At 45.6% G+C, this 19,865-nt stretch overlaps 1 protein-coding gene across 1 annotated transcript in view; it reads left to right on the top strand.

Moving 5' to 3' along the window:
• Positions 1 to 19,865, top strand: part of ACAD9 (acyl-CoA dehydrogenase family member 9) — a 200,550-nt gene that overhangs the window by 31,795 nt on the left and 148,890 nt on the right. Inside the window, exon 2 of the mRNA XM_077452161.1 lies at positions 7,387 to 7,480. Coding sequence (XP_077308287.1) covers positions 7,387 to 7,480 — 94 coding nt within the window. The remainder of the gene's footprint in view (positions 1 to 7,386; positions 7,481 to 19,865) is intronic.

Genomic DNA, 19,865 nt, shown 5'->3' with positions numbered 1-19,865 from the left:
TTATATATTGGACCGACAGGTGCTGGACACTGGCACGCCCCTAAGGAGTGTACTTCCCCCATATAACCCCTCCCATTACTGGGAGTCCTCAGTTTTTTCACCAGTGTCTAAGGTGTTGGGCACGAGTAAAGATGTGCTGTGCTGAGCTCCACGGGCAGTAATCCTTGATGAGAGCACCCATGCTGAACGGATCCATTCTGATGTCTTTGTAATGGGCTAAATGAATGGTATCCGGGCCTCATAATCCGAAGAAACAAGGTATTGTGGCTTATACTTGGACTAGTGCAGTCTCGCAGAGTTCCGTGGCTGAATTATTGATCAGCCGAAGCACCATGTGAAAGCTCTTAGCCAGTTTGTGTCCCTTCCTGGGGTACAACTATTTAGAGTGGATAAGCACATCCAAAAGGGTAAAGCTCTCTTTACCAGTAAAAGGAGGTTTAAACATTTCTCCTTTAATCGTGCTGCCTCTCCTATGCCTAGGGCATCTGCCTTTAGGCAGTCTTGACAGTCTCAATCGTCAGGTCAGTCCTCAAGGGCAGCACCAGGATCTTGGTGGCAGAAAGCCCATAAAGCAGAATTCGAAAGCCTTCTCGTGAAGGAGCACCCCCACCCGTTTGGGTGAGGGGAAAGGTCCTGCGATTCTCAAGATCTGGCAGGAACAATGTCAAGAGCAGAGGGATTTCTGCAATTTTTTTCTCTAGGTTATGACTAGAGTTCCAAGAGCCCCGGATGGCTCAGTCGGCTTTTGATCGGATTTGATTTGGATCCGATGTTCGGGTCCCTGTTTGGGTGCTGCCTGTGGGGTCCTTGGGCTGCTGATGTGGCAGTCTTTATGCAAGGGTTTCCGTCTCCTCGGAGTATGTTCCTAAGGATCCAGAGAAAAAAGAAGTCTCTCTCTCTCTGGCCTCTGGATCAGCTGTTATCCCAGTTGGTGATATCAGAGGTTCCCTTAGTGGAACAGGGGGTTTTGGCTCAAACCTGTTAGGGTTCCAGAACCAAACAGAGAGGTAAGGCCCATTCTAGATCTTGAAAGATCTGAATTGGCACTTAAACATCCAATCCTTTCATAATCTGATCGGCTGTGTCCATCCTGCAAGGAGGGGAGTTGCATATCTCCATGTGCCAAAGTTTCCCGCTTACCAGAAATGACTGCGTTTTGAAATATTAATTAATTTTTTCAGTTGTGGCCTTGCCATTCGGCTTAGCCACAACACCACGAGTGTTCTGAAAGATTCTGGCACCTCCTTTAGCCAGGTTAAGGGCTCAAGGCATGGTGGTCCTACAACTGATCTACTACTTTTAATAGATCATTCAGTCTCAGGTCTAAAACCAGAGTCTGATCTCAGCCGTAAATATCTGAAATCTCTAGGTTGGAATCTCAACCTAGAAAGATTCTCCTTAAAACCATCAAGGAGATTACGGTACTCGGGGGCTGGTTATAGATACCATACAGAAGAAGGTATTCTTACCCCAGACGAGAATCGGTTCCATTGTAGGAGTAATTCAACTTATCAAAACAAAGGAAAATTCTTTAATTTGGCGCTTGGCTCCCGACATAGGTCAGAGCCTAAATTGGTGGTTGTTATCCAGCAAAAGGTAAAATCTTTATCCTGGAATGTATTAACAAGAGATGCCAGCCTTCTAGGCTGGGGTGCAGCCCTGGAAGAAGATTCTGTCCAGGGGACATGGTCCAGGTTAGAGGACCTTGCCTATCATCTTTTTTGGAAGTTTCAGGCAGTACATCTGGCCCTAGAATCTTGTCGGTCAGACTACGGGACTGTTCTGATAGGATTCAGTCTGACAAGGCCACGGTGGTGGCCTACATCGATCACCAAGGGGGCACGAGATGTTGTGCAGCCCAAAGAGAGGTGAATAATGTTCTAGCATTGGCAGGACACAACATCGGCAATTCTAATTTTTCAGGCGCACTACTACAACAATTATTTGGGGAGAATGATCTCTTCACTCCGACATCTTCCTAGCAATAGGGCAGATGGGGTGTTCCGGACATGGACCTTTTTGCTTCCAGATTCATTAACAGGGTCTACAACTTTGTCAAACAAGGGGTCCGCTAGCAGGTGGAACAGACACATTAGTCTTCCCATGGGATCAGTTTTCACTAATCTATGCATTTCCTCCAGTTCTGCTACTTCCGCACCTTCTCCGCAGGATTAAGCAAGAATAAAAGGAGGTGATTCTGGTGGCGGGTCCCAGAAGTTTTACTGAGATCATAAAGATGGCAGTAGGAATCCTTCAGACTCTGCCATTTTACACGGACTTTCTTGCACAAGGTCCGGTATTTCGTCCTACCTTATGGACGGAAAATTTAAAAGGTCTGACTGTTGAATCCCACTCTAAAAGGTCGTGGGTGGTCTACTTTGGTAGTGTCTACTTTGATTAATGCTAGAAAGCCGGCTTCCAGAATCCCTTATTATAGAATGTGGAAGGCATATGTTTGTTGGTGTGGATACAGGGGTTGGCACCCCAGGAAGTATGTCATAGGTAGGATTCCTGATGTCCTGCATATGGGATCTGAAATGAAGCTGGTCATGACTTCTATCAAGAGCCAGATCCCAGCCTTGTCAGAGTTTTTTTTCTATGGCCTTTTTTTGCTTCTCACTCTTGATGCATAACTTATTCAGGGGGTAACACGTTTATTCCCCCTGTCAAGGCACCTCTAAATCCTTGGGATTTAAAATTGGTCTTATCGGCTTTGCTGAATCAGCTGTTTGAATCTTTACGAGAAATTTCCTCTATTCTTTGCAAAGAAATATAATCTTTTTCTGGTTGCCGTTTCTTCTGCTTGAAGTGTATCGGAACTAGTGGCTCTGTCTTGTAAGAGCCATATTTCATCATGTATAAGGATGAGGTGGTTTTATGTCCTCATCCTGGATTCTTACCGAAAGTGATAACAGGTTTTCATTTAAGCCAAGATATTATTCTTCCTACTTTCTCCCCAGAGCCCTAATCTGGGGAAGAGAAAGCACTACGTTCTCTTGATGTAGTAAGAGCGATCAGAATCTATTTAAAGGCGACCGCTCAGGTTCGCAAAACACAGGTTTTGTTTGTACTGCCAGGGGGTCCAAGATGTGGACAAGCAGTGTCAAGATCCGCTATTTTCGAAATGGACTTGTCAAGTGGTTATTTAACCGCTTGCAGACCGGACCATTTTGCTGGTCAAAGACCAGACCACTCTTTGCGATTCGGCACTGCGTCGCTTTAACTGACAATTGCGCAGTCGTGCGACGTGGCTCCCAAACAAAATTTACGTCCTTTTTTTCCCACAAATAGAGCTTTCTTTTGGTGGTATTTGATCACCCCTGCGGTTTTTATTTTTTGCGCTATAAACAAAAATAGAGCGACAATTTTGAAAAAAACGCATTATTTTTTACTTTTTGTTATAATAAATATCCACCAAAAATATATAAAAAAACATTTTTTTCCCTCAGTTTAGGCCGATACGTATTCTTCTACATATTTTTGATAAAAATCGCAATAAGCGATTATTGATTGGTTTGCGCAAAAGTTATAGCGTTTACAAAATAGGGATAGTTTTATAGCATTTTTATTAATATTTTTTTTTTTTTTTTTTTTTTTTTTACTAGTAATGGCGGCGATCAGCGATTTTTATTGTGACTGCGACATTGTGGGGGACCCATCGGACATTTTTGACACATTTTTGGGACCATTGTCATTTATACAATAATCACTGCTATATAAATGCAGTGATTCCTGTGTAAATGACACTGGCAGTGAAGGGGTTAACCAGTGGGTGGCAGTGTAGGGGTTAAGTGTTCCTAGGGGTGTGTTACTAACTGTGGGGGGGTTGGGCTTTCATTTAGTGAACACTGATCTCTACTCCAATCACATGGAGCAGAGATCAGCGTCACCAGTTGCTAGGCAGAATGGAGAAATGCTGTTTACTCGGCATTTCATCCATTCAGCCGCTCCGTGAGACGATCGCGGGGCTGCCCGCGGCGATCGAGTCCGCGGGTCCCGCGACCGGACTCACGGGGGGTCCCGACCAGCGCGGGAGCGCGCCGCCGGCGGCGCGCTCCCAATGGCAGGGCGGCATTGAATATTGGACGTACCTGTACGCCAATATGCCTGCCCGTGCCATTCTGTCGACGTACATCGTCGTGCGCTGGTCGGGAAGTGGTTAAGCTTCAGCTTAAAGAAGAAAATTCTTCCTTCTTATATTAAAAGCACACTCATCCAGGGCGATTAGTGCCTCTTGGGTGGTGCATCATCAGGCCACTATGTCTCAGATTAGTAAGGCCGCGACTTGGTCTTCAGTTCATACGTCTTATCAGATTTTATCAAATCGATATTCAAGGTCATGAGGATATTGCCTTTGGGCACAGAATGTACTGAAGGATGCAGTATGAGTCCTCTGGCCTCCTGTTTCCTTGATTCTATCTCCCCCCCCCCCCCCCTTCAGTTGCCATTGCTATGAGACATCCCACATAGTATGGCTATGTGTCCCCTGATGTAAGAAAAGAAAATAGGATTTTTAAAACGGCTTACCTGTAAAATCCTTTTCTTTGATGTTCATCAGGGGACACAGAGGTCTCTCCTTTTTCTTCTTATACACTTGTATTGCTTGGCTACAAAACTGAGGACTCCCAGTAATGGGAGAGGTTATATGGGGGAAGTACGCGCTTTAGGGGCATGCCAGTGTCCAGCGCCTGTCGGTCCGATATATACCCCACATAGTAATTACTATGGCTCTGTGTCCCTCGATGTACATCAAAGAAAAATCAGTTAAAAATCCTATTTTTCCCCACAAAATTGCATTTGAAAGACCGCTGCACAAATAGAGTGTGACGTAAAATAATGAAACAACCGCCCCTTTTATTCTCTAGGGTCTCTGCTAAAAACATATATATATATATATATATATATATATATATATATATATATATATATATATATATATATATGCATATATATATATATATATGCATATTTGTGTGTGTGTGTGTGTATATATATATATATATGTGTATATATATATATATATATATATATATATATATATATATATATATATATATATAATTTTATATTTTTATATATCTATTAGGGATGCACCGAAATTTCGGCCGCCGAAACATATCGGCCGAAAATGCCCTTTTCGCCAATTTACCGAAAGAAAAAAAAAACGCTGATAATTGACCCGAAAACTCCGCCCCCGCCCCTGGTGCTGCCCATGATGGGGGGTGTATATCGCAGGAGAGCCGCCGCCGTCTGGTTGAATAGAGCGCCGGAAACATCACAGATTTAATTTCAATAGCTGTGTGTTCCCCGTCGCGCGCCGTCACACACAGCCCCTCCCCCTTGTCCGGGGAACTTTGATAGACAGATCACCTGTCCAGATTGGATGGGTGATCTATCTATCAAAGTTCCCCGGACAAGGGGGAGGGGCTGTGTGTGACGGCGCGCGACGGGGAACACACAGCTATTGAAATTAAAGCTGTGATGTTTCCGGCGCTCTATTCAACCAGACGGCGGCGGCTCTCCTGCGATATACACCCCCCATCATGGGCGGCACCAGGGGCGGGGGTAGAGTTTTCGGCTCAATTATCGGCCGTTTTTTCCTTTCGGTAAATTGCCGAAAATTGCATTTTCGGCCGATATGTTTCGGCGGCCGAAATTTCGGTGCATCCCATATCCATATATATATATATATATATATATATATATATATATATATATATATATATATATATATATATATATATATATATATATATATATATATATATATATATATATATAATCTCTCTCTCTCCTACCACTTTGACCTACAGGTAAGGCTTACCTGTAGGTCCAAGAAATATCTCCTAAACCTATACGGTTTAGAAGATAATTACCTGAAGACAGATATGCCGCGAGTGTCGGCTCCCGTGCGCATGCGCGGGAGTGACGTCATCCCTGCTCCGGCGAATCACAGCGCCGGAGCAGCAAGACCCACCAAGACGATGGACGCTCGGAACTACAGGGGACAGCGGTGACTTCGCTGGCTCCTGTGTCAGGTAAGTGACACATAATGGACTACTATGCGATGGTCCATTATGCTTTACCTTTGCAGGGAATCAAAGAGGAAGTAAACCCTGATGGGTTTACTTCCTCTTTAAACCGTAAACAAAAAATGTTTTTATATTTTGCAGTTTACCATTTATTTGATGTGGTGGCTGCATTAAGTTCATTTTTTCTCTCCCCCCCCCCGCCCCCGTTTTATCTGGTAATCTTTTCAGTAACACAACACCTATATTATACAGAAGTACTAGAAGAATGAAATTCACTAACAAATCGAAGCTGAACATTTATTGCTTCACCACTGATGGCAAACTTTTTTTCCTTTTGAGATGAAGGTTTTACTTAAAGGCTGATCATTTTAAGCATCCCTGTACTTGCAAGAAAGCTTTTCTATTGAAAAACAACAGACTTACTGGTGAGATGACCTGATGAAAATTGAAGTAATAAAGCCTAAAAAATGAAAACGAATGCAGCCATCACACCCCAGAAATGGAAATCTGCAATATAATGTTTGTTTTTGGGTTTAATACTGTTTTAAAGGCTTGATGTCCACTTTTCTAATCGCTCCTAGCATTGCTTTAAGAATGCAAGGCGGTGGAATCCTTGGTCTGAAGAGGTGACACCAGGAAGTAGAACTTCAAGACACTTCTAAAAACAAAAAAACTCAAGTTTTGCCTTTAGTTTCACTTTAAAGATAGCCTGTGCTCAGAGAAATGTGAAGGCTAATATTACTGGGGTTTGCTTTAGGAAATATTTATTTATTTATTTTTTTGGTGTGGCTGATTCCCTGACTTACAGTTGCAAAAAAAAGTATGTGAACCCTTTGGAATGATATGTATTTCTGCACAAATTGGTCATAAAATGTGATCTGGTCTTCATCTAAGTCACAACAAATGTAACCAACACCTCCAATCTCATCTCATTGATTGGACTCCAGTTGGCTGACACCCCCCTCAATTAGCTCTTGGAGATCTCATTAGTTTAGGGATTCACATACTTTTTCCACCTGCACTGTGAATGTTTACATGGTGTGTTTAATAAAAACATGGTAACATTTAATTATTTGTGTGTTATTAGTGTTATTAGTTTAAGCAGACTGTGATTGTCTATTGTTGTGACTTAGATGAAGATCAGATAACATTTTATTACCAATTTGTGCAGAAATGCATATCGTTCCAAAAGGGTTCACCTTCTTCTTTTTTTTTGTAAATGTAATGCAAATCAAGATGTCTGACTTGATTTGCTGCATGCTATGGTGTTTCTTGTTAAATGTTTATATAGATAGGATAATTGTATTTGGGTCATTATTCAAATTTCTGTATTTTTTCATTTCAATTTTACCAGGAAGAGGTTTTTCCATACCCAGAGATCAGTAAAGATGAGTTGGAAGAAATTAACCAGCTTGTAGGTCCAGTGGAGAAGTTCTTTAGTGAAGAAGGTGAGATTACTCAAAAATCATTGGATTTGAGCCTGGCAGATAAAAATCACGAAATAAACCCCTCACTGTATTGTTTACATTAATCAGCCCATGGCAAGACTCCTGAGGAACTGAGATTGCTGCTAAAGTATAAATGGTTTATGTCTCCCTGAGATAAATCATGATTCTGGCGTGCATAAACATATCTTTTTATGGTGGCTGTCATTGCTTAATAGCTGGTGTTTTTCAAATGGCATTCATTAACTATTGCACAATAGCTAAATGTTATACAGTGTGCTTATAACTTTACATACCTTGGCAGAAGTCATGATTTCTTGGCCGTTTTTCAGAGACTATGAATGACAACACAAAAACTTTTCTTTCACTCATGTTTAGTGTTTGACTGAAACCATTTATTATCAATCAACTGTGTTTACACTTTTTAAATCATAATAATAGAAACTAACCTGACCCTGATCAAACGTTTACATACCCCAGTTCTTAATGCCATGTAGTATTATTTTTATTATTATTATAATACACGATTGATATAGCACCAACAGTTTACGCAGCGCTTTACAATGTATAGGGGGGACAACACAATTACAGTACAGTTCAATACAAAAGGTACAGGAGGGCCCTGCTTGTAGAGCTTACATTCTAAAGGGAGGGGGTGGTACAAAGGTAATAGCTGCAGTGAATGATTTGATGGGGGTGGCTCAGGGACAGTTAGGTGGGTGCGGGATAGGCTTCCCTGAATAAATTAGTTTTCAGGGAGGTGGACAGGGTAGGGGCTGATCTGATATACTGGGGCAGGGAGTTCCAGAGGATGGGAGAGGCTCTGCATAAGTCTTGAAGGCAAGCATGGGAGGAGGTAACAAGGGAGCTACAGAGCAGGAGGTCCTGGGAGGAGAGGAGGGGACGATTTGGGCGATATCTGCAGATAAGGTTGGCGATGTAGATTGGGGCAATGTTGGGAATGGCCTTGTATGTTATGGTTGGCAGCTTGAATTTTACATGGTGGGGTAGGGGGAGCTAGTGAAGGGATTGGCATAGAGGAGCAGCAGTCATGGATCGGTTAGTGAGGTGTATTAGTCTAGTGTATTGTCCCCTTTTAACATCAATGACAGCTTGAAGTCTTTTGTGATATTTGTGGATGAGGCTCTTTATCTTCTCAGATGGTAAAGCTTCCCATTCCTCTGGGTAAAAAGCCTCCAAAGTTCCTGTAAATTCTTGGGCTATCTTGCACGAACTGTATGTTTGAGATCTCCCCAGAGGGGCTCAATGATATTGAGATCAGGAAACTGAGATGGCCACTCTAGAACCTTCACTTTATTCTGCTGTAGCCAATGACAGGTCGACTTGGCCTTGTTTTTTGGATCATTGTCATGTTGGAATGGCCAAGTATGCTCAGCTTACTGGTTGATGAATGCAAATGTTCCTCCAGTATTTTTTGATAACATACTGCATTCATCTTGCCATCAATTTTGAGCAAATTTCCTGTGCCTTTGTAGCTCACACATTCCCAAAACATCAGCAATCCACCTCCGTGTTTCACAGTAGGAATGGTATACCTTTCATCATAGGCCTTGTTGACTCTCCAAATGAAGCGATTATGGTTGTGGCCAAAAAGCTATATTTTGGTCTCGTCACTCCAAATGACTTTGTGCCAGATGGTTTGAGGCTTGTCTCTGCAGGTTGGTGTATTGTAAGTGGAATTCTCTGTGGCATTTGCATAGTAATGGCTTTCTTCTGGCAACTCATCCTTGCAGCCCATCTTTCTTCACGTGCCTCCTTATTGTTACACACCCACACCACATGTTTTCAGAGTCCTGTATTTCACCTGAAGTTATTTGTAGGTTTTTCTTTGGCAATTTTCCGGGCAGTAGTGGCTGAAATTCTAGTTGGTCTACCTGACCGTGGTTTGGTTTCAACAGAACCCCTCATTTTCCACTTCTTGATTAGAGTTTGAACACTGCTGATTGGCATTCTCAATTCCTTGGATATCTTTTTATATCCCTTTCCTGTTTTATACAGTTCAACTACGTTTTCCCGCAGATCCTTTGACCATTTTTTTGCTTTCCCAATGACTCAGAATCCAGAAACGTCAGTGCAGCACTGGATGAAAGATGCAAGGGTCTGTCAGGAGTCCAGAAACGCATTGACCTTTTATACACACACACTAATTACAAGCAATCAGATCACAGGTGAGGATGGTTACCTTTTTTAATTGCCATTCAAACCCTTTTTGTCTCAACTTGTGGGCATGTTATCAGGCCAAAATCACCAGGGTATGTAAACTTTTGATCAGGGTCATTTGGGTAGTTTCTGTTGTCATGATTTAAAAAGAATAAACACAGTTGATTTTTAATAAATGGCTTCAGGCAAACACCACGAGTGAAAGAAAAGTTTTTGTGTTCTCATTCATATTCTCTGAAAAATGGCCAAGAAATCCCAAATTCTGCCAGGATGTGTAAACTTATGAGCACAACTGTATGCACTTTTTTTGCTGAGCATTTTGGTAAGATACACTAGTTGTAACTAACGATATTTTTACAGTTGTGTTGCACACCTTCCTACAGTGCCTGTAGTGTGCTTTTTTTGTTTTTTTTTTATTTATTTTTTATATAATTTGAAAAGGAGAACAAGGGGAACGGGACTTTGTATGAAGCACAAAGTAGAAATACAATTGCTGAATATGTGGAAATTTTATTGGTAATGACAATAATACATACATGCTAGTACATAAATATAGTATTGGTGTCAAAAAATTAATATTTAAGCATAATAACATTGGTAGCTCATAATAAAATAACCATAAAATTCCAGAATTCACCATAAGCAAAATTGGGTAAAATTATTGACACTGTAAAACCTGCAGTACCTATTTCCTCCCTAGGTCTGTAAATTAAGGTAATACAGTAGTAACTTGAAACTCAGATAAATGTTGGTAGAAACACGACAGTTGGTAGCTCTACGCTTTTTGGGGTTTTTGAACCACTCATCAGCAAGGAGACCACTGCTTTTGCAAAGAATGCAGCAGGCTCATCTGTAGCTTACTATCCCAGGGATTGGATTTTATATCCCAGAGCATAAATAGAAGCCAAATTATGTGAAACATTGGCCACAACAGGTGTTTATGTTCAAATTATTTTTCCGATCCAGGTTAGAAAATGGATGGCTGGTTTTCAGATATGCAAGCATAGGGGAAATATTTAGCTTCCTCCCTAAGCAGAAGCATTACTTAGAAAAGCTAGTGAGGAAAACAAGGGTGCAAGCAGTTCCTAAAAAAAAAAAAAAAAACATTGGTCGCTCTGCATATGTATTGTGCCATACTGCAAAAAAAAACCCCAGAGAATTGTACACTCACCTTTCCGTAATTTTCCTTTCCTGTTGCATCTTCCTGGCAGCATACTTTGGGTTGTGACTCCGCCTCCACAACCTAATAGGACCACATAGCTATAAAATGGCGAGACGGCCCCCGCCCCAGTTTTCTCCATATATATGAATCGCCTCTAACGAGTGGGTCATTGTATGCTGCCGTGAGGATGCGACAGGAAAGGAAAATTAAGGAAAGGTGAGTATACAATATTCCGTTTCCTGTCACATCATGGCAGCATACACTCTGGGGAGTAACTGGGTGAGAATGCAAGAGAAAAACAAATTTATTAACAAGGAATGGAAGAGTTGGCTTGGATAACGGACTTTCCGAAATCCACTGTTGATAGGCATGCGATATCCACCTTATAATGAGATATGAAGATGTTTCTGGAGGACCAGGTGGCTGCTGTACAGATGGTCTCCGCCGAGACCCTGCAATAGGCTGCCCATGAGTTGCCACTGCACTGGTGGAATGCACCTTCAAGCCCTCAGGAATTTGTAGTGTACTCAGCAAATAGGCCTTTTTGACGGTCTTCACCAGCCATTAAGCGATGGTGCAAGCCAATGCTGCCTGGCCTTTTCTGAAGCCATATGGAATAATTAAGAGGTTTTCCGTTCTCCTGATAGGCTTGGTTGCCGAAAGGGATTTTAGGATGTTGCCCTTGACATTCAGAGGATGAGGGTCGCCTTGGTCTGTGCAAAGGGCTGGAAGGTTGATCTCTTGGTTAAAGTGAAAAGAGAAGGATACTTTAGGGATAAAGCGGTCTGAAGGCCTTAGTACTATTCTGTCCTGATAGATGACCAGGTATGGTTCTTTAGCCAGTAAGGCTTGCATCTCCAAGACCCTCTTTGCTGATTTTATAGCAATTAAGAATGAGACATTTAGTGTCAGGTCCCAGAGGAAGATGTTTTCGAGTGGGGGAAAAAAAGGATCTTTAGACAAGGTCTCCAAGACGACTGAGAGGTCCCAAACCGGGAATGAAGGTTTCTTAGGGGGTCTTAGTTTAAGGCAGGCCCTCTGAAATTGTATGACTAGAGGGTCGTGTGCTCATTTGACCCTGGTCAGAGCGGATAGGGCTGACACTTGGACCTTTAGGGTACTGGATCCAAGACCTTTCTCTAGGCCTGACTGCAAGAACTCCAGAATTTGTGACGCTGAGAGGATAAGTCCCAGCCTTGCTGTTGAGCAAAGGTGACAAACTTTTCCCTGGCCTGGAGTAATGTATCCACTACCCTCTGGGAGCAGCCCTGATCTAGATATCTAACCCTCTCAGCCTCCAGGCCGTCAGATGTAATTTCTGGCCTTGAGCTGGCAAGTCTGCTGACAGCGGGAGAGGAAGCGGGTCTGCCGTGTTCAGCTGTAGGAGGGTAGTGAACCATGGCCTCCTCGGCCAAAAGGGGATCATAGCCACTACTAGTGCTACCCACCTCTTGAGCCTCAGAAGGAATCTCGCTATGAGGGGAGTCGGAGGGAAGATGTAGTTTAGACGAATGTTTCAGGGGTGTTGGAGGCAATCTGTTCCCTCCGCTGAAGGGAAGGGGATTCTCAATAAGAATCTCTGGAACTTTGAATTTGCTGGTGTTGCAGCTAGATCTATGTCCGGTGGGCCCCAGGTCTAAGTTATGAGAGGGAAGGCTTGGGGACTCAGAGACCACTCGTTGGAAATAAAGCTTCTGCTGAGTGAGTCTGCCAGGAGATGCTCGACACCCAGAATGTAAGCCGCTCTCAAGTCCATTAGGTTCAGTTGTACCTACTCCATCACGGGGCGAACTTCCTGCATCATGGAGGAGCTTCTGGTGCCCCCCCTGCTTGCTGATGTAGGCGACGGCCACTCTGTTGTCCATTTTTAGGAAGACTTGTTTCCCCCTCAAGTGAGTTCTGAAGGCCAGGAGGGCTTGGAAGGCTGCCTTCATGTCCAGCACATTCGAGACAAAGCCCTTAGCCCTGAATGACCAGCGGCCCTGAATGGCCAGCGGCCCTGGGCCGCATGATGTTGATAGTGCACCCCCCCCATCCCTCCAAGCTGGCCTCCTCTGGTTGCAGGATCAAGTCCACCATCGTAATGATTGTTTGACCTCCTCCGAGATGTAGATCGGTTGGGACATGGACGTGCCGTCCCATTGGTGCAGGAAAGAAGTTTGGAGGGGTCTCAAGTTCCACTGCGCCCGTTGGACCATTGGGATGGTTGCTGAAAGAGAGCCTAGGAGACTGATGCATGCTGTGGCTGGTAGGGATGTGGCTAAAATCGCTTTCCTCGCCCTCTGGATCAAGAGGGAAATCTTCTCTGGTAGCAGCTCTACTGTATTTGTCCGGGTATCCAGTTCGGCTCCCAGGAAGACCATCCTCTGCCTGGGCTGAGCATTGCTCTTTTCCCAGTTTATTAGCCAGCTGAGTCCCTGCAGCATGGAGTCTAGGATTTCTCGATGCTGAATAAGGGACTCCTGACTGTTTGAGAGGAGGAGGATGTTGTCCAGGTAGTGGTGCACTCTCAATCCTTTCTCCCTCAAGGACCCGATCACTGGTAATATAGGACCTTGGTGAATTTTCTGGGGGCAGTAGAGATCCCGAACTGAAGACTTTGGAACTGGAAGTGACCCCGAGTTACAGAGAACCGAAGGAACTTCTGGAATGCAGCATGGATTGGAATATGCAGGTAGGCGTCCTGGAGGTCTGTGGAAAGCATCCAGGCTCCCAGATTTATAGCTTGGAGGATCGACTGCAGACTTTCCATTTTGAACAACTCTACTCGGATGTAGCGGTTGAGATTTTTTTAGGTCCAGGACCGGATGCAAATCCCCTGATTTCTTCTTGACCAGGAATAACGGGGAGTAGAACCCCTAGCCTCTTTGTGATAGAGGTACTTCCACTATCGCCCTCTTTTGGAGAAGTTCTTGGATGTATTTGGTTAGCAACATCCTTTTCTTCCCGGATGGTGGAAGGCTGGTCGGGCAAAAATGATCCCCTGGGGGATGTCCCCTGAATGACCATCTGTGCCCGAAGTGGACGGTGGCCACCGTCCATGGATCTTCTATCACTTCCGCCCAGGCCAGCTTGAACTTTGAGAGCCTGGCCCCCACTACTGCTGGCTGGGCAGGCGCACCTTCAAAAGGACTTCTGGTCACTGGACGGCGGGAGTCTTGGGTTTCTGAAACTTCATGAAAGACGCTTGAAGGTTTTTCCAACTCCTTCTATATTATTTTTCAGGCCTGTAGGCTTTTGCATCTCTGTATCTGTCTGGGAGATTACGCCTAAAGGGAGGAGGCCTCTGTTGCTTCGGCCTTTTGTCTGAGGGGATAAGTCCCGACTTTCCACCAGTCACCTTCGAGATCACTGAGTCCAACTTTGCCACAAAAAAGGTTTTTACCATCATATGGGATGCGCCACCAGTTGGACTTAGAGGCAGGGTCAGGGCTTCAACGACAGTGCCCGTCTGGCCATTACGGAAGCCAACACGGCCCTTGATGCAGATTTTATTGCATCAACAGAGGCCTCTGCCACAAAGTCCCCTGCGTGGCTCAGCTCCTGCAGAGCTTTTACTATGCTTTCCTGGTCTGCGCCTTCTGAAACAAGTTTTTCGGTGTTCGCCGACCAGCTGGAGATGGCACTGCCGATCTGCAAGCGCCTCCTGCCGCTAGGTAGGCCGTTTTTAAGATCTATGTCCATATTCCTGTCAAGGATGTCTCTGAATGTTACAGCGTCCTCAATAGGAAGTGTCACATGCCTGGCTAGACGCATGAGGGATGTGTCTACTATAGGAGGGGAAGCCAGAGCGTTTACTTTAGGTTCATTGAGAGGATACAGTTTGACAGGTCTGTTTAACCACTTCAATACAGGGCACTTTCGCCCCCTTCCTTCCCAGCCCAATTTTCAGCTTTCATCGCTCTCGCGCTTTCAGTGACAATTGCGCGGTCGTGCTACACTGTACCCAAATTAAATTTTTATCATTTTGTTCGCACAAATAGAGCTTTATTTTGGTGGTATTTATTCACGACTCCGTTTTTTATTTTTTGCGATATAAGCGCAAAAAAAGCGTAAATTTGGAAAAAAAACAATATTTTCTTTTTTCTATTTTAAAAGAAATCCAATAAAATAGAATTTTGTCATAAATTTAAGCCAAAATGTATTCTGCTACATGTTTTTGGTAAAAAAAATTGTTAAGTGTATAATAATTGGTTTGTGTGAACACGGACATATGTACGCAAATGATCATGTACATATGTGTGCAGGTGACCACGTACATAAGTGTGCAGATAATCATTGAGAGATGTGATTTTAGTGGGACATATGTTTTTATTATTAGGGACATGTGTTTTTATTATTTGGGGACATGTGTGTTTTAGGGACATATGTGGGGACTGTGTTTATACTGTGTGGTGTGATGTGTGGTTACACTATGCTGGTGATCAGTGAGTAAAAAGCTGTAAAAAACAGCTCATACTCACTGATCATCAGCCAGCTGCAGCGATCTGCTCTCCTCTCCTCAGCGATGACTTCTGTGTGAGGAGAGGAGGAGCCGATTGCCTAGCAACCGGCTGTTTGTTTACATCACATGACGGCCGTGATTGGACACGGCCGTCATGTGATCAGGAGGGCCAATCACAGAGCCCTCCTGCCGATCTGAGATGTGCCGTGTCCGGGTGACACGAGCACATCGGGATCGCGCCGCCACTGCCGCGCGATACCGCTCCTTCTGAAGGACGTTCCTGAACGTCCTATCAGAAGTAGACGGCTCCCACCCGGCCGTATATATGCATTGGCCGGGTGGGAAGTGGTTAAACTCGATTTTTTTTTTTTTTTTCTCAGGTCTCTGCCATTCCTCTTTGATTAGTTTGTCCAGTTCCTCAATGAATGGAAATGCCTCTGGGTCCCTTTTAAGGTTCAGAAAGTATTTCTTCAGTTTCTGCTGGGCCTCCTGGTGTTCCTCCCAGTTTATCGCCTCTTTAATTGACTTAATGAATGGCTCTATTAGTGAAAAGTCAAAGCCAGCTGATGTTTCCAACCCCTCATTGTCAGACGGGGAATCCTGCTCTCTCAATGTACTCAGAGGAGTGTGTGAGGCACTTAAAATTGACAACTCTGTATCTGGAGTTAGGTCTTGTGGAGCCGCAGGCTCTCTGGGCTCTTGTTCTTTCTCTTTGGTGGCTTCATCGAAGCACCTGCGACAAGCCAGTTTGTCAGGAAGGGCTAGGACCCTGCATATCCAGCAGGCGTTTACGGAAGGTCGAGAATGGTGCACTGGCGACTGATGTCTGCGCACAGGAGATCTTCTGCGATAGGAGTGGCTATGTCTCTATTATGATTTGGAGCGACTTTTCCTGCGATTCCCCCTGTGGCCTGAGCGACTTCCTCCGGGACTTGAGCGGTTCTGCCTGTGGCCAGAACGGCTTCTCCTGTGTGAGGTCTCTCTGTGCCTTGAGTTGGACGACCTTGAGGACCTGGTGGGGCTAACCATTTAGGCAGCGTTAGGGTATCCTGCTCTCTTTTTTTCGATCTTCGCTACTTACCAAGGTAAATCCTCCCATCTTTTATCTATTAGGCTGACGGTGATCTGCTGGGGCAGTGGTCTTCATAGAGAAGAGAGTAGAAGTAGCCTAGGGAATATAAAGGAATGAGTGATGCAAAGTGTTAAAAACAGCAACACTTACACAGTACCACCCAGGGGTGGTTCTACTGGCTGTAACCCCTCACACTGGATCCAGCAGCTCAGTTTTTTCTACGTAGTGTAGGAGAAAGACCTGGCTCCGGGTGGGACCATTGGTCCTGGGAATTTTTTTCTTTTTTCTGCATTTTTGACTCCTGTGATCTACAATCAACAGCCGGGCTGGGTAACAGGCTGGATAATATAGATCTTTGTAGTCTCCCCAGCCTGGCCATCGATCGTGAGCAGGCCCTAGCTACGCACTGAGTCAGCCATGACATACCCTGTCTGATTCAGGGGCGCCTGGTGAGCTATATGCTCCGGGCACACATATGACCAGGCTACTGCTGTCTGTGTCACAGTGTACCGTGGCCGGCAGCCACCCTGTACTGCTCGGGTGATGGGTCTGTCTGTGGATTGCGTCCAACAGTCCCTGCAGGAGGTGTAAATATGGTTCCACCTGTCTTAGCAGGATGGAGTAGCTGGGCATTCCCTGGGAGTTCGACTAGGGGGTCTCTCACTTTTTTCTGGGTCTCTCACTCACCCTGTCCCTTCCCTCCTCCCCATGTGTAACTGGGCACATGGCGGTATGGTGCATGTACCTGGCCGGGGGGTCTCTGGGTTCTGGCAAGGGGCTGCACTGGGTGTTGGGGGTCCGCTCGTCCTCTTCCCTGTTTCAGGGCCAGGGTGAGGTGTTTGTGCTGTGTATGCTGTGACTATTTTCCTGGGGCCGTGGGCATTTTTTTGTAGCCACCGACAGTTTTTGCCTTTCAGCCAATTTCTCTGCACCCTCAGACGTTTTGCTGAGGTGGCCGGCGGCCCCTTTCTAGTAGCCTCAGGTAGGTTTGCCTCTAGCGCTGGGTGCTTGTTTCCTTCTAGAACAGCTCGCTTTTCACACATACACCTCATGGATGACACAGGGGAGAGTTGACAGCAGCAGCACAGCACCTGGGTCAGGGTGGTGAGTCCTACGGGGGGCTCCTCAGTCTGGCAGCTAGGAGGGTGGTCATTTTGTGTGACTTGCCTTCGGTCCCTAAGTGGTGACAGGCGAATGTAGGTCAGCATGGCGTCCGGAAGCTGTCGCTTCTTCCCCAGACATCACTGTTATTGCAACTGGTTCCCCTGCATCTGCAGTGCCTATGGATGCTCTGTCGGCGGTCCTGAAGGCCTTTGTTGCCAGGGTGGAAGCGGCGTGCGGGCGCAAGGGGTTAAATAGTTCCCCCCCATTGTCTGTCTTCTGAGGAAAGCTCTGATTTAGACTCTGCTGTGACAGGTTACTATTGTGATGTATCAGAGGATGTGGACCTGGACCGTTCGGACAGTGAGGATGACTGTGTCCGGGTCAGCGCAGGAAAAGGTGCTTGTAGGAGCACTTATTACAGCGGTGCGGGATACCCTAAAAATGGAGGGCAGAGGCATCTACAGAGGTGTCGGTCGATTTCTGGGTTCCACAAGCCGATCCGCACGGCTAAGGAGTTTCCTTACCCAACTTATTTTGATAAGTTTATTTACAAGGAGTGGGGAAAACCGCAGCAGACCTTTTCAGTCCTGAAACGCATGGCGGTGCGTTACCCCTTTGAGGAGAGTTTCCTGAAGAAATGGACATTGCCTCCGATTGTTGACCCCCGATATCCAGGTTAAATAAAGTAACCACGATTCTGGTGGAAGGGACTCCTGCTTTCAAAGACCCTGCCGACAGAAGGGCCGAGGCGGTTGCCCGGTCCATGTTTACGGTGGTGGGGTCAGCATTGCGGCCGGTGTTGGTCACGGCCCTGGTGTCACAGACGCTTACTGAATGAGCAAAATTGTTACACTGTGAGTTGGACAAACAACAAGCTTCCCCAATCTGTGTGGAGCTGGTGGACCAGTTGGTGCAGGGCCTTAAGTATGTCTGTGATGCAGCCTTAGATATGGCCTCCTTGCTCTCTAGAGCCTCTGTATCAGCAGTAGTGCTACGTCGCCTGATTTGGCTGAAATGCTGGTCTGCAGATCAGGCATCTAAGAAAGCACTGGCGGACTTGCCCTTCCAGGGAAAGAGGCTATTTGGTGCCTCGCTAGATGATGATATTAAGAATGTTACTGGGGGTAAAAGTACGTTGCTCCCACAGCCCAGAAAAGGGAAGGAGCCACGCCATAGGCAAGGGCCCTCCTTTTCCACTCAGTAGCGGATTTTACGTCCGACCGGGTAGGCAGGCAAGCATTCCCAGTCCGACAAGGTGCCTGCTGAGGGACCAAAGCGTCCCTAGTTTCGCAAGCCAAACAGGCCTGCAAGTAAATCTGTTACCGCATGAAGGTTTGCCCCTGCCCGACTTTCGTGTGGAGGGTCGTCTTCGGGAGTTCGCAGCCCGGTGGACCTCCCTACTTTCCGACCAGTGGGTCTGTGAACTGGTTTCATCAGGATACAAGGTTGAGATTCTTTCTTGTCCCCCAAACATATATTTTCCCTCCTAACTTTAATCTTCCAGCTTGTTGGGAGGCCCTGTTTAGGGCAGTACAGGACCTGCTGCTGCACCGGGTGATAGTACCTGTACTGACGCCGGAAAGGTTTCAGGGATTCTACTCCAAACTGTTTGTAGTCCCAAAGAAGGAAGGGGTCCATCCGCTCCTGTACCTCAAGGCCCTCAACAGCTTTGTGAAAGTACGAAGGTTCAGGATGGAATCGGTTCGCTCAGTGGTCGCTGCACTTCATCTGGGATTTTCTGGCATCCCTGGACATCAGGGACGCATACTTGCATGTCCCCATATGCATCAAGCATCAGAGGTTTCTGCGATTTGCGGTCGGGGACGAGCACTACCAATTAAAAGCTCTCCCTTTTGGCCTGCCATCAGCACCGAGGGTCTTTACTAAGGTGCTAGCCCCAATTTTTGCTTTGCTAAGGCAGCGAGGGATTGCAATCGTGGGTTACCTGGACGACCACCTCCTGAGAGCAGCTTCTCCCTCAGAATTAAGGGAGGATGTGGCAATCACTATGCTAACTCTTCTGATTGTGTACTGATGTCTGTGTTTGTGCCGACTCAACACCTGGAGTACCTGGGCCTGCTTCTGGACTCCTCAGAGGCGAGAGTCTTTCTCCCTTCGGACAAGTTGCAGACTCTTCAAGCTGCAGTGAAGTTGTTGGTGTCCCGCAGGTAGTTGACGCTGCATTTATGCATGCGAGTCCTCGGTCTCATGGTAGCCACTTACAAGGTGGTACTGTATGCTCAATTCCACACTCAAGTCTTGTAAAAGGAGATCCTATCAAAATGGGACAAATCTCTATTGTGCCTGGATTGTCAAATTTGGGTGAGCCATCTAGTCAGGGATTCCCTGCTCCGGTGGCTGAGGTCATCGACCCTTCGGTCCGGGAAGTCGTTCCTTCCTCTTCATTGGACGGTGATCACAACGG

The sequence above is a fragment of the Lithobates pipiens genome, unplaced genomic scaffold, assembly GCF_037356315.1.
Source record: "Lithobates pipiens isolate NorthernLeopardFrog02 unplaced genomic scaffold, aLitPip1_a1.2 Scaffold_23, whole genome shotgun sequence".
NCBI lineage: Eukaryota > Metazoa > Chordata > Amphibia > Anura > Ranidae > Lithobates > Lithobates pipiens.
Note: the sequence above shows the minus strand (reverse complement) of the source record. Positions and strands in the feature narration are given on the sequence as shown.